This window comes from Hyla sarda, chromosome 3, assembly GCF_029499605.1.
Source record: "Hyla sarda isolate aHylSar1 chromosome 3, aHylSar1.hap1, whole genome shotgun sequence".
Taxonomy (NCBI): domain Eukaryota; kingdom Metazoa; phylum Chordata; class Amphibia; order Anura; family Hylidae; genus Hyla; species Hyla sarda.
This window is the reverse complement of record NC_079191.1, coordinates 345,800,330-345,815,662: the sequence shown is the minus strand read 5'-3', so window position 1 is coordinate 345,815,662 and position 15,333 is coordinate 345,800,330. Positions and strand designations below refer to the sequence as shown.

At 41.0% G+C, this 15,333-nt stretch overlaps 1 protein-coding gene across 6 annotated transcripts in view; it reads right to left on the bottom strand.

Annotated features, from left to right (window-relative positions):
- ARHGEF33 (Rho guanine nucleotide exchange factor 33) overlaps positions 1–15,333 on the bottom strand; it is a 114,006-nt gene that overhangs the window by 19,974 nt on the left and 78,699 nt on the right. For 5 of the 6 annotated variants that reach the window (XM_056567468.1, XM_056567462.1, XM_056567463.1 and 2 more), the window contains 5 exons: positions 13,719–13,851; positions 9,225–9,308; positions 7,260–7,343; positions 6,187–6,335; positions 4,180–4,347 (listed from right to left, as the gene is read on the bottom strand). In XM_056567468.1, coding sequence (XP_056423443.1) covers positions 4,180–4,347; positions 6,187–6,335; positions 7,260–7,343; positions 9,225–9,308; positions 13,719–13,851 — 618 coding nt within the window. The remainder of the gene's footprint in view (positions 1–4,179; positions 4,348–6,186; positions 6,336–7,259; positions 7,344–9,224; positions 9,309–13,718; positions 13,852–15,333) is intronic. The other variant, XM_056567464.1, reaches the window with a different exon arrangement.

Below are 15,333 nucleotides of genomic sequence, written 5' to 3'. Positions count from 1 at the left end.
CAGCGCTTAACGGTGATCCGGATTGATGCCTCTCAGCCCCAGCAGCACGGGGAAGGTGTAGGAGAGGTGAAGATGTCCGGTAAAGATGGTTATTGCGTAGTCCGCTGGATAAGGTAATGTTCGTTTGTAGCGTGTGGCAGCGCTGGGGGTCTTTGGTGTGGGATCCCTCTCTACCCCAACGGTGCGGGGAGAAGCTGAGAGGGCAGTAAAAGACCAATAAAGGTGGACATATAATCCAAATAGTCCCGATTTCTAGTGCAAAGGCAGTCTTGGATCCGACGCGTTTTGGGGTGCAGCATCCCCTTTTTCAATGGTGGATATGCAAAGACTGTGTGTCTTTGCATATCCACCATTGAAAAAGGGGACGCTGCACCCCGAAACGCGTCTGAGGCACTAAGAGGAGCCGGTAAGAGGCACTAAGTGCCTGACTTTGATCTATTTTTCCTCTTGTACTTTGTCCCCGTGCCGTTGGGGTATAGAGGATAGATCTTTAGCTCTACTGCACATACAAGTATACTCAGTGGGCTCGTAACTGCAAGCCTCCAGCGCTGCAAAAACTGTTTATTGGACATATCCTATTACAAACATTGGACTATAAACCCCCACCATTGTCCCACCGTTTAAGTGCAATACTATTTTAACATCATGTTTTAAATGTTTATAACTAACTTTTACCATTCTATTTTAGTGAGCTGTCTGCGGCAAGGGCCCTGCCCCAGACCTCACAGTATTATTCAATAAATGTAATTATATTTTATATCTTATCAGACACTTCCTTTCTTTCTTATTTATCTCTATTTATTCTGCCTTATTCAAAATTTTCTTCCTAGCCTAGTAGGACTGCTATTTTTCAATTTTTTAAATCACTTCCTGATATTACTTTTAAACCTTTGCCCTTCTAATTTAAAACAATGTCCCCTTGTGGTAGTTTTTCTTCTTTTAAATATGCTCTCCTCCTTTACCATGTTGATTACCTTTATGTATTTAAAAGTCTCTATCATATCTCCTCTGTCTCTTCTTTCTTCCAAGCTATACATGTTAAGGTCCTTTAACCTTTCCTGGTAAGTTTTATCCTGCAATCCATGTATTAGTTTAGTAGCTCTTCTTTGAACTCTCTCTAGAGTATCTATATCCTTTTGGAGATATGGCCTCCAGTACTGTGCACAATACTCCAAGTGAGGTCTCACCAGTGTTCTGTACAGCGGCATGAGCACTTCTCTCTTTCCACTGCTTATACCTCTCCCTATACATCCAAGCATTCTGCTAGCATTTCCTGCTGCTTTATTACATTGTCTTCCTACCTTTAAGTCTTCTGAAATAATTATCCCCAAATCCCTCTCCTCAGATACTGAGGTCAGGACTGTGTCAAATATTCTATATTTTGCCCAAGGGTTTTTACGCCCCAGGTGAATTATCTTGCACTTGTCCACATTCAATTTCAGTTGCCAGAGTTCTGACCATTCTTCTAGTTTTCCTAAATCCTTTTCCATTTGGCATGAAACAATCAAATTCATATTGGAACATCATTTCTTTCAATTTAATGGCCATAGATACCGTCAGCACTGTGGGACAGCACTGCGGGACAGCAATGGGGATGCGATTCGCACCCAGTCTCGTAAACCTGTTTATGGGCACTTTTGAGGAACAACTCATCCATCAGAACCCCCTTTTCAAACATTGCATCATATATCGAAGATATATTGAAGATATATTCATTGTATGGGACAGCAGCGCATCTAAACTCAACAACTTCATTTCCACTCTCAATCAAAACCCCTGCAATGTCCATTTCACCCATACACACTGTACCAACAATGCTGAATTCCTCGATGTCGTAGTGTCTCACGACACTCAGGGTCACATTAAAAGCAGAACTATTTTAAGGCTTTAGATGGGAACAGCTATCTGGATTTTACAAGCTGCCAGTCAGACAAATGGACAAAAAATATCCCCTATGGACAGTACAAGAGGATCCGCCGCAACTGTACATGAAGCACAGATTTCGAAAAAAAGAGAAAAATCTTGGATAATAGATTCAAAGCAAAAGGTTATCCTCAGTCTCTAATTAAGAACAGCAAGATAAAAGCTAGCCGCCTCGATCAAAAGACGTGCCTCCAACCCAGAATCATCAACGCTACTGATAACACAGCCGGAGAAAGTACATATTCATATAACTTTTTGACTACATATTCTATCGATCATAAAAACGTCAAGCGTATACTCCAGTCACACTGGAACATACTACTAATGGATCCTTTTTTTAAAAGACATTATACCAGCACGCCCGCAGATGACATACGAAAATAACGGTCACTAAAAAATATACTAGCACCAAGAAAACTAAAAAATACAAAGAAGCTTACCTTATCAAACGAAGCAATCACAAGTTCCTTCCGATGTTGCACTTCAAACTGTAAATGCTGTCTGAATATAAAAAACCGGTGCAAAGAATTTACATCCAAAACAACAGGAGAAACATATAAAATCAAATCTATAATGACGTGCAAAACGGACTATGTTGTATACCTACTTGAATGTCCTTGCGGTACCCAACATGTCAGGAGAACCACACAGATGTTGAGCACAAGACTCAACAAACACCGGTCAAATGTGAAGAATGGATATCACCAATATAGTGTCTCCTGCCATGCCGCACTAAAGCACGATTGCAATTTTTCCAACTTCTCTGTTTTACCCATTGAGCATGTTCCTGCCATAAGTCATCGCCGCTATACACAGCTATGCAGAAGAGAAAACTTTTGGATTTTTAAACTGAAAACTTTGATTCCGTTAGATCTCAATGAATACATTGACCATACTGCCTAAACCAATCGAAAAGCTGGTCCTTATCAAGTCTAGATCCAGGGGACGCAATATACTGTGATTTAATTCAGAATTCCCTCCTAACAAGAACGGAACAAAAAAACTTGATAGCGATTGGGCACAAGCTGGCTACTCAAACATACATAAACATACGGAAGCTCACCACAAGAAATAGGCCACAAAAAGATATGCAAAAAAAGACAGACTATACAAACAAATACATTTTAATTACTTTTTAGTGTGAGAATTTATATTCAAATTGTATGTATTTTTTACTATACACACTGAGATTTAGACATGCTTTTAAGTAAGCTATAACATTCCACTCATCATGCCCCTTTGTGGGCTGACCCCGGACCCTTTGCTTTTAGCGCCATTTTCCTTATTTATACAGCATTTTACTATATGCACCTAGTTAATATCTCTGCAATTGAGAAAGGTGGAAATTGCCCCCGAAACGCGTCTCGCATGTCTGTCAACTCATTTTTATTGTACCAATGAATGATATTCTATTATATGTGACTGGAATCTTATCTCGATCTCCAAGAGGCTGCGCCACAGCACACCACAATTTTTCCCTGCACCTCTCTTCCACTACCTTGCCGACCTTTCTTCCACTACCTCAGACTGTGTACCCAGCCGGATCCTGCAGGCTGCAGGCCGAGGTCATCTGACCCCATACAGAAGGGTGATACGCCTTTACCAAGATATACCCCAGGTGAGTACAACTGATATTGGGGCTCGTGGCTTGGGATTATCCCACGGAATTACGCGAGGCGCTGCCCTCTCCTATCTTTTTCTCTTCTTTATTATCCCTGACATCAGAATGTGATGTTTATGTAAGTATTAGTTACACAAACTAATAGAAAATAGAAAAATAATCAAAAACTGCTTCTTCTAGACTAAATTTCTGTAGTTATGGATGCAATTTAAGAGATCTTATAAATTATCCAGTGATGGGGAGAAAGAATAGTTATTATTGTATTTAAACCATCCTTTATTTAAAGGGGTACTCCGGTGCTCGAGTGTTCTGAACATTGTGTTCAGAACGCTTAGAGCCGGAGGCCGTAGTTATGAGGTCACGGCCATGCCCCCTCGTGATGTCATGCCACGCCCCCTCCATTCCTGTCTTTGGAAGGGGGTGTGTTGGCCAACACGCCCCCTCCCATAGACATGAATGGAGGGGGCGTGGCCGCGACCTCACGAACACTGCCACAGGAACTCAGTATTTGTTTAGAATGCTGTGGGCTGCGGGAGCATCCCTTTAATCTATAAATCACCAGATATGTCATTATACCCCACTGCTCTCTCACACACCCATACACTGCCAGTAATCTCCATGAAGGGTCAACTTACATGACTGATGAGGAGGAGCCCGATGTTGTAGTATAAGGCTGGAGGGTCTCATCAGGCTGGGCAGCATTTTCTTTAATGTTCATAGAATTGGTAAGACTAGGAGGAGCTTCCTGGCCACTAACAGTGCACTGAGACGCAAGGCCTTTGTACAATTTTATCAGTGATGATCTAAAAGAGATCAGAAGATTATTCATGAAAATGTTCCTACCTGTATGTTACAAATAGATGCATGTAAATCGTATTTGTCCAGGATTCCAAAAAAAAAGTTATATGTATACCCTTCCTTTTCTAGAAATTGCTTCACATCTATCTACAGGATGTGTGTGGTATTGGCAATTTATTAAAACTTTTGTGAAAAGGGCTAAACTGCAATACCAGACACATCACATGGACAAATTTATTATTTTTTTTTTGTGAACATTGCCCCATTCAACCTGACACTGTGCACTGAGTACTGATTCATTAAAGGGGAACTCCGTGGGAAAATTTTTTTTCCAAATCAACTGGTGACCAAAAGTTAAATTACAGTTCTTATCAGCTGCTGTATACTCCAGATATACTACAGAGAAATGTATGAAGTACTTTCCAGTCTGACCACAGTGCTCTCTGCTGACACCTCTGTCCATGTCATGAACTGTCCAGAGCAGGACAGGTTTGCTATGGGGATTTGCTCCTACTCTGGACAGTTCCTGGAAAGAACTGCACAATTTTCTCTGTACTATATCTGTAGTATACAGCAGCTGAAAAATACTGGAAGGCTTCCGATTTTGAATAGAAGTAATTTACTAATTTGTTTAACCTTCTGGCACCAGTCGATTAAAAAAATATGTGTTTTCCACTTGTTTCCACCAAAGTTCCCCATTAAGCCAAAGTCAGCAAAACATCTGGTCAGGGGCTGTGCAAGGAAAAAACATTAAAGAGTGTTAGGCTGGGTTCACACCACGTTTTGTACTTATGGTTCCCGTATATGGCTGGGGGGCGCGGCGGAATCGCGGTGCCCGCACTCAGCCGTATACGGGAACCGTATTTAATGCATGTCTATGAGCCAACCGGAGTGAACCGCAGCCTCCGGTCGGCTGCGTTTTCTGCCGTATGCGTTTTCCCGACCGCAGGCAAAAACGTGGTCGACTGCGTTTTTGCCTACGGTCGAGAAACCGCATACAGCCGAAAACGTAGCCGACCGGAGGCTGCGGTTCACTCCGGTCGGCTCATAGACATGCATTAAATACGGTCCCTGTATACGGCTGAGTGCGGGCGCCGCAATTCCACCCCCCCTCCCCCCAGCCGTATCCGGGAACCGTAAGTACAAAACGTGGTGTGAACCCAGCCTAAAAGAACTTGTGTGGACCCATTGTGCCACATAACTATTTTGGCTTTAGCCCACTTCTAAAGACTTTGTCTACATGGTTCGATGAGTTTCATCCTTCATCCCCTATACAGGGATTTGGATCAGGCAACAGGGTGGATGGGGCAGTTCAGATTTAGGGACAAGTTGGAGTCAGACATGGGTAATTCAGCCTGTGTATAAGGGACAGTGATCAGCTGACAAATGAGCGTTTGTTGGCTGATTTGGATCTTTTGTGTGTCCATTTAAATATTTATTATCAGCTGCACATTCTCCTTTGTATACAGTTGATATGTGAATGAATTTATAGGGCCTCATGAACGATCCTGCAATTGTTTGTGCAGTCCAGCCGCACACTTCATTGGGCATTGTAAGGGCTCAGTATTTGAGAACTTATTAAGGAAATTGGCGCTGGTTGTCTGCCTCCCGTCTGCCCATGTAAAAGGGCCATATCCTAGGTTTTTACAGTATTTCCTTTAAAATGTTTTAAAAGGTTTGCTCAAATCTAGTAAAAAAAATAAAAATACCTGGAACAACCCATAGACAAGTGTGGGCTTTTATGAATAATGACCCCCTGCTTCCTGCTTTAATACATTGCTCTGCACACAAAGCTTACTAACCATTTAAAATATATTTTTACATTTCCGTTTATGAAAACATACTTCTTAAGTTTTTTCCGTTTCTGGATTAACAAATCTTCATTGTACTGGAAGAGAACGCTATAATGTGATATAAAAACACGCAGCCTCTGGACACAAACCAACAGCAAGTAATAATCCGGGTGCTCCTGTTCTGTATATTTCAGGATATTCTGAAAAGAGAAGAAATAAGCAGCTGATGCAGAGTTTCCTTCAATAAACCACACAGGCAGTTGTTGCAATAGCAATGACCAATGTATGTGTCTTCTTATCTATTAAGCAATTTCACAACATATATCCGTAACTGACCACACACAAAAGTGGTTCACTAAAAAGTAAAAATAGAATTTATTCTACAATTTTTTATTATGGAAAAGTTGTCTTCTATGGGGGTTGTCTTCTCAAAGAAAAAAGGAGAGTATACATAATGTATGGACAACTAAAAATCTGTCACACAAAATCTGGTCTTCTCAAAGAGGTGGAGAAGTTTCACTGTAGTATGTTTAAAGGGGTACTCTGCCCCTAGACATCTTTTCCCTACCCAAAGGATAGGGGATAAGATGTCTGACAGTGGGGGTCCAGCTGCTGGGGACCCCCGCAATCTCGGCTGTGTCACCCCAGACATCCGGTGCACGGAGCAAACTTCGATTCATGCCGGATGACTAGCGATGCGGGGTGGAGGCTCGTGATGTCAAGGAAGCGCCCCGCTTGTGATGTAACGGCCATGCCCCCTCAATGCAAGTCTGCCATCACGCCCCCTCCCATAGGCTTGCATTGAGGGGGCGTGGACATGACGTCACTAGCGGGGCACAGCCGTGACGTCACGAGCCTCCGGCGCTCTGGCGGGTGCTACAGGGAGATCGCGGGGGTCCCCAGCGGCGGGACCCCCGCCATCAGACATCTTATCCCCTATCCTTTGGATATGGGATAAGATGTCTAAGGGCGGAGTACCCCTTTTAGATCAGGCATATACGATAAGCTAACATTTTATAATGTTTTTGTTTCTTATGTTTGATACAATTATGTATGGGTTCAAGTACCAAGACTTGATATCATTTTTTATTTTTATCTCAGAAAAATTTTTTTTTTAGTCTTACCTGCAATAGAATAAGATATTCCGGAATGCGTTGAACTACATGGAAGAGCAGAATGTACAGATCTGATTTTAGGTCTTCTTCAGCCTATTGAGGTAACAGAACTTTCAAGATTTAATTCAAGATGTTATAGTGCATATGTACTATATGACCATCAGTGATCAGATTAGGTAAATAATAATTGTCCCAATTAATTCTTAAACTGCTATACTTTACCTATAACTAAGACCACTATACAATCCGCGTAAAAAACTCTACAATGTGCAAATAAATAATGCTGCTATATAGTGCATAATAACACACCCATAATAACACAACAGCCAGTGTGCACCTATTAATATCAGCATAGGTTTGAGCTTTTTAAAACAGCAGATGGCATTCCCGGCCTTCAGTCACACAGCTATGGAGTTACATACATATATTATATTATACATAAATATATACATAATATTTTTGTAATCTGTGGCTGTAATGACTCCAACTCTTTGTTGGATAGTATGTATAATATGACTGGAGTAACCATATTTTACCAAGATATTGTACTACAGTAATAATTGTTATTCACATGTGCATTAGGTTCCAGGTAGCATACATCACCGCATGCCTAAATTGGTTACTAATACAGAGTTACATGCAAAAATTCTGGCTGGCTGCAGTAGACGAAATAGTACTTGTCATCAATCCATATTTTCTAAACTAACTCAGATTATATTCCCTAACTACTCCTAACACCCCTCCTGCCCTTAGGAAATTTTTCTGAGCTTTAAAAAGCTGTGTATCATACCTTTGCCCTTGCTCAAATTGTGTGAGTTCCCAGCAGGAGAAATTGGGCGTTCCCCAGCAGGCGCGACATCACTGAGGCCTGCGAGAGCTGTGCCCCACCATGCCCCACACTCACTTCCTGAGTTTGGTCTCCTGCCAGGCCAGGAGGAGACCAAACTAACTGTTTGACTTGTGCAGGGAACAGCACAGAGCCACCTTGTGGTTGCTTTTTCAATTACATTAAAAACATATAAAGGTTGAGAATTTTAACAGCAAGTAAATAGCTAAGTGTCTTATAATTACATAAGAAACAATATATACAAATTTTAGTTTGGTGACAGGTACTCTTTAAAGGGGAAATTTACTAATACAGGCATTTTCATAGGCCAGTCTACATGGAACTTTGTCTATGATCGCTGCACTCCTTTTACATAGAGGTCAGAGGCAGCAATCTAAGCCAGCTCAGAGCTGGAATAGATCTCTACAGCAATTACTCTACACCAAATTGCAGGTGTAAATTATAATAAATGTAGAGTGTGCAGAGGCGTTACTCTTTCTGTGCAAAGCCATGTCCCCTCTTGCCGCCCCCTTGACTTGAGTAGACTGTTAAAAAATGCCAAATACTTGCTTAAAACAGTCTGCACCTGATGGGCACCTAATTAATCCCTGTTTTTTAAAACAAACTTTAAAGGGGTACTCCACTGGAAAACTTTCTTTTTTAAATCAACAGGTGCCAGAAAGTTAAACAGATTTGTAATTTTTTTTACTTCTATTAAAAAATATTAACCCTTCTAGTACTTATCAGCTGCTGTTATGACCAACTGGAAGTTCTTTCCTTTATGAATTTCCTTACTGCCTGACAACAGTGCTCTCTGCTGACACCTCTGTCCATTTTAGGAACTGTCCAGAGTAGGAGAAAATCCCCATATAAACCTATCCTTCGCTGAACAGTTCCTAAAATGAATAGAGGTGTCAGCAGAGAGCACTGTGGTCAGGCAGAAAGGAAATTCAAAAAGAAAAGAACTTCCTGTGGATCATAACAGAAGCTGATAAGTACTGCAAGGATTAATATTTTTCAATAGAAGTCATTTACAAATCTGTTTAACTTTCTGGCACCAGTTGATTAAAAAAAAAATGTTTTCCAGTGGAGTACCCCTTTAAGCCAAAATTTTGACTGCTTTCCACAGCTATATATATCACACTTACCTCTTTAAGAACCACAATGTGGATCACTGATATACTTTCCGGTAAGTCTTTTAAGTAAGCAACATAGTAGTCCAAGAAATTATTCTGTTTTTTTTTTTTTTTTCAAATAAAAAAAATAATAATATATGGTTAAAACAAAAGAAAGTAAAGATATTAATATGCAATAGTGGTTAAAGAGAACCTGTGACCTCCCCAGAAATCATGATTTTTTGCAATACCCCGTGAAAGCTTCGGGTGCCCTGAGTCGTTTTATTTTATTTATTGTCCCCACCATTTCTAGAATATGAAGGTTTATGCACCCCATATGTCTGTCAGTGAATCCATCAGATGGGCGTAACCCTTATTACACTACTGTGTGCTGATGCTGAAGTGAAACATATCTTGGTGAGACCAATATATGGAGGGTGGAGATTAACCACTAACTCATAGGCTACCAAAGGGCACCCCAAAAAAAAAACTTTTCTTCCCATATATCAAAAAAAGTGTAGAACTAAAAGTGCAATCTTTAATATGTTAGGTCTGCACTTAACAATTGTGTTTAAAATTCAGAGCACCATAGAGTCCTTACTGTATGTGCATAATCTGACCATCCGGTCTACTGGATTGAATTCACTCTAGAGCGAAGGTAAGGCACCTGCAGCAACACCAATATTCATCGCTGTATAGGAAAAGGCACTCAAAGATAAAAACAGTTTAACACGGCCCCCCTCGACATGTTTCACTGCCTCAGCAGCTTTATCAAGAGGTAAGCGGGCACTGAGTGCCTGCTTACCACTTGATAAAGCTGCTAAGGCAGTGAAACATGTCGAGAGGGTCCGTGTTAAACTGTTTTAACAATATAAGCTCTGTACTGCCAGGAACTGAGAATAATTTGTAGTGTAAAGGCCCTGACAGCACAGAGTTCACAATGTGTACATTGTACAGTATGCGGTTTGTTAGCTGCGAGGTTAGCAAACCTTATCTAGATAAACAGTGGGAGGCGGTGTATGGGCAGGGGTGGTTCGGGGGAGGTTAGAGGCAGCGGGTAAGTGGAGAAGAGGAGACGTTGGGGGAAGTTCAGGGGAGAGGGGTGTGTGAAAACTGGGCAATTCTGCCGAGGGGTTTCGCTACCCCGGCAGACTTAATACTCATGCATAACACCAGCTCCTGCACACCCATAATGCAAATCACAGCCCCTCACTGCAACTTTAGCAAACAGTACAGTAATAAAGGGTACGCCCATCTGATGGGTTCACAGTCAGAAGAGTAACAAAAACCTTTATAAAATAAAAACACCCCTAGACTCAGAGCACCCTAAGCTTTCAGAGGATATGAAAAAAATCATAACGTCTTGAGAGGCCACAGATCTTCTTTAATAAATAATCATAGGAGTCAGTACTGAATCTATGGCCAAACTGAGGTTATCAGGTTTTCTTATAGAGAGTCAATGATATAAAGGGTGGTAGGGAATAGATCAGCAGCTTGACAGTGGGAGTGAGATATTTAGGAAAGTTATTTAAATTTCAACAGGTTTGTGCATCTTTATAATACAAAAAAAAATGTACCTATAGACATTCATGTTTTACTATACCATTTGCTGATTTGTTGTCTTATTCTTTTCAACACCTGTTTTCTTGTTGACCTCCAGGTTCAGAGTTGAGCAAGTATTTGATGTGAAGCTGCCCATTTTCAGCCTCTTATTTCTTTAGTTCATGTATCTTTCATGTGTCTTTTGTTTCTTTCCACCATCCTTTAGGGAAGGGTCACACGTGCCGTATTTTGCTTCATATTTTCCTATCCATTGACTTGAATGGAAAATATGCAAAAACAAAATATGGCATACGTGACTCTATCCTAAAAGTGTTACTGTCATTTAAAAAAATGTCGCACAGACATGTCAAAAGTTTTGACTGGTAGCGGTCTCAGTGTTTGGACCCCTGCCGATTGTTGGCTATAGCCAGATAAAGCAGGACACTCAGTCCATCTAAACTCAGGAGAGAGGCTTCATTATAAGTGTACTAGCTGAGTACCCGGCGTTGCCCGGTTTTTCCTTCCTCCTTGTTGGGGAGGAAAATCAATAAAGGAGGAAGCTTTTGACTTCAAATCCCATCCCCATGTATTGTTGTCATATCCCGTCCTCATACCCCGACCTCCTATCCCGTTCTCCTATCCCATCCTCCTATCCCGTCCTCCTATCCCGTCCTCCTATCCCGTCCTCCTATCTCGACCTCCTATCTCAACCTCCGATCCCGTCCTCCTATCTCGACCTCCTATCCCGTCCTCCTCTCTCAACCCCCTATCCCGTCCTCCTATCTCCACCTCCTATGCCGACCTCCTATCCTGACCTCCTATCCCGACCTCCTATCTCCACCTCCTATCCCGTCCTCATATCCTGTCCTCATATACCGACCTCCTATCCCCGACCATCCAGTCATCCTATCTCGACCTCCTATCTTGACCACCTATCCCATCCTTCTATCCCGTCCTCCTATCTCGACCTCCTATCCCGTCCTCCTATCCTGTCCTCCTATCTCAACCTCCTATCCCGTCCTCCTATCTCAACCCCCTATCCCGTCCTCCTATCTCAACCCCATATCCCGTCCTCCTATCTCAACCCCATATCCCGTCCTCCTATCTCAACCCCATATCCCGTCCTCCTATCTCCACCTCCTATCTCCACCTCCTATCCCGTCCTCCTATCTCAACCTCCTATCCCGACCTTCTATCCCGACCTCCTATCCCGTTCTCCTATCTCGACCTCCTATCTCAACCTCCTATACCATCCTCCTATCCCGTCCTCCTATCTCGACCTCCTATCCCGTCCTCCTATCTGAACCCCTTATCCCATCCTCCTATCTCCACCTCCTATGCCGACCTCCTATCCCGACCTCCTATCTCAACCTCCTATCCCGTCCTCCTATCTCGACCTCCTATCCCAGCCTCCTATCCCGACCTCCTATCCCGACTTCCTATCTCCACCTCCTATCCCGTCCTCATATCCCGACCTCATATCCCGTCCTCATATCCCGTCCTCCTATCCCGACCATCCCATCCTCCTATCTTGACCTCCTATCTCGACCTCCCATACCGTCCTCATATCCCGACCTGTAATATGTGTACCAGGTATTGAAATATCTCCAGCCGTACAGAAGTTATGTGGGAACATACATTTCCCATTGATTTGCATGGGACTTTAAACAAAAACCCCGACCCTCACAAATGTGGGTAGTTAAGGGTTAAATTAACTATCCTATATTTTAAGTGGACATATAAGTAACATGTAACCAAGTATTATCAAAATATCTCCAGCCGTTTGAAAGTTATGCAGTAACATATATTTCCCATAGACTTGTATGGGACTTTAAACATAACCCCCCCTGGCAAATGGGGGTGAGTAAGGGTTAAATCACCTATCCTATGTTTGTTGCTGACATATAAGTAACATGTGTGCCAAGTTTCATTTTAATATCTTTAGCCGTTTGGAAGTTTTTGTGGAACATACATACACACACACACACGTTGAGTTTTATATATATAGATGGAGCCCATCTCCTGCAATCAGAGGGACTGAGCTCCGAGCTGGGGAGTGAAGTGCAAAGCTATGCTGTTCTCCTGGCTATACCTAGAGATTGGTGGGGGTCTTAGCGCTGTTTACTGGAATTGAGCAGAGAAAAAACCTGCATGCACAATTTTTTTCTCTACTAAACCCCCATCGTTGTGACGGAATGTGAAAGAGGCCTAAGTGTTAGCACCTTATATTAACTACATAGTGGATGCATAAAAAAATTACAAATACAAAACACGAACAAACCACAAAAAGCAACACTGGGATTGTTTATTTACCGGTATTTCTTTTTTTTCAAAAATAGTCAAAGTTAATAACTCATTCATACATATATACTATGGTTCTATTAAAACTATGACTTGCCCCACAAAAAAAAAAAAAAAAAGCCCACATGCAGCTACATTGAGAGAAAAATATTTTGGAATGATGCAACACTATATATATATATATATATATATATATATATATATATATACATACACATATATACTTGTTTTTATTGCTGAAGTAATAAAACGTAAAATATATACATATTTTGGCATCATCCTAAAAGGCTGTCCAAAACAAAAACAACTCACCCCAAAAACAATAAAATTCTCCAATGGTCCTAAAGGCCAAAATAGCCCCATTCCTAGATTGGGTAACATCATACAAACTTCTCCTAATTCCTAAGTTTATATGTGTATGTTCTGTTGCAAGAAAAAAAGGAGGAAAGGGCCAGTGGCAGCCTACTCACCTTCTCATAAACAAAGAGGCAGAAAGTAATAAACGTTAGAAAAAATATACAAGTAAAGTAAAATGTGTCATTACAAGAGGTTTACAAAAAGGTACTAAATACTGGATGGTGAAAATAATGAATATACGTGAGCCATATAATCAACTTCTGAAGGCTAGTCAGTAACCAATATATGATTAATAAACAGATATAAAGTCAAAAACAGCATAGTTACCTCATCATTGGTTAACTTTAGGAATATGTCTCCCAGGATTCCTTGTCTGGACCATTTTATTACTCTTTCCTGCAATACGTGGAGCAGGTCCAGGTGATGCTGGATCAAATACCGCAAGGAACTAGGGAAGAAACTGAGAAATGAACAAAAAGTGACCCTTGAACATGCTTTTATACTGATAAATGGAATAAAATCAATCAAAACATTATTTGCTGAGGACGAAACAAAATGAATGATAAAAAGTCTATAATATATACACTTAACCCCTTAAAGACTCAGGGTTTTTTCATTTTTGCACTTTCGTTTTTTTCCTCTTTACCTTCTAAAAATCATAAGGCTTTCAGTTTTCCACCGACAGACCTATATGAGGGCATGTTCCTTGCGCTACCAAATTTACTTTGTAATGATATCAATCATTTCACCACAAAATCTACGGTGAAACCCCAAAAAATTATTTGTGGGACCAAATTGAAAGAAAAAACATGATTTTGTAATTTTTGGGGGCTTCCGTTTCTACGCAGTGCACTTTTTAGTAAAAATGACACCTTATCTTTATTCTGTAGGTCTATATGATTCAAATTATACCCATCTTATACAGGTTTTATTTTGTTTCACCCTGTTAAAATGTTTTTACTTTTTGCATGAAAATTTGTATGTTTAAAATTGTCCTTTTATGACCCATATAACTTTTTTTTTTTTCTGTATATGGGGATGTGTGAGGGCTCATTTTTTGTGCTGTGATCTCTAGTTTTTATTAGTACTATTTTTGTTTTGATGGGACTTTTTGATACCTTTTTACACATTTTTTAGGGTATACAAAGTGACCAAAAATACTAAATTTTGGACTTTGGTATATTACGTGTACGCCATTGACCCTGTGGTTTAATTAATGTTATATTTTTGTAGTTCGGACATTTACTCAGCGGCGATACTACATATGTTTATTTTTGATTACATATTTATTTATTTTTTTAAATGGGAAATGGGGGTGATTCATATTTATTAACTTTTTTACAAAATTTTTTAGTCCCCATAGGATCCTTGGATTGCATACACTGTTCAATGCTATGCCATAGCATAGCATTGATCACTGTTATCGATGCTATGCTACTCCAGCTTACCATGGCTGGCTGAAGCATCAAATCATCGATAGGATGGCAAGGAGGCAAGTAAGGGCCCTACTGCCATCCTCTCAGCTGATCGGGACACCATGGTTTTACAGTGCTGCCGGGACTGTTCTACTTTCATTTAATGCCGATTGGTGATGTCCGGCATTAAGCACCCTGCAGGTACACCCTGCATCCTTAAGGAGTTAAAGATTATTATTACCTTCATCACTTAAAAGGGTTATCAGGGGTCGATATGCCCCCTTCCTGGGGAGATCAGGGGTCCAGTGCAGGAGATCGTGCGGGGTTCCAACAGTCGGAGCCCCCTCGATCTAAAACTTATGCCCTATCCTTTGGATAGGGAATACGTTTTCCTGTGCGATATATCTCCTTTAATATCCATTTTTTCCAGCACTGTCTTAAGTCTCTTGGTCATGGTGTTTGCCAGAGCTTCACAGGTTGTCCTCTTCCCCTCCTCCATGATCACAGAACTGGTGGATGTTCAGAGC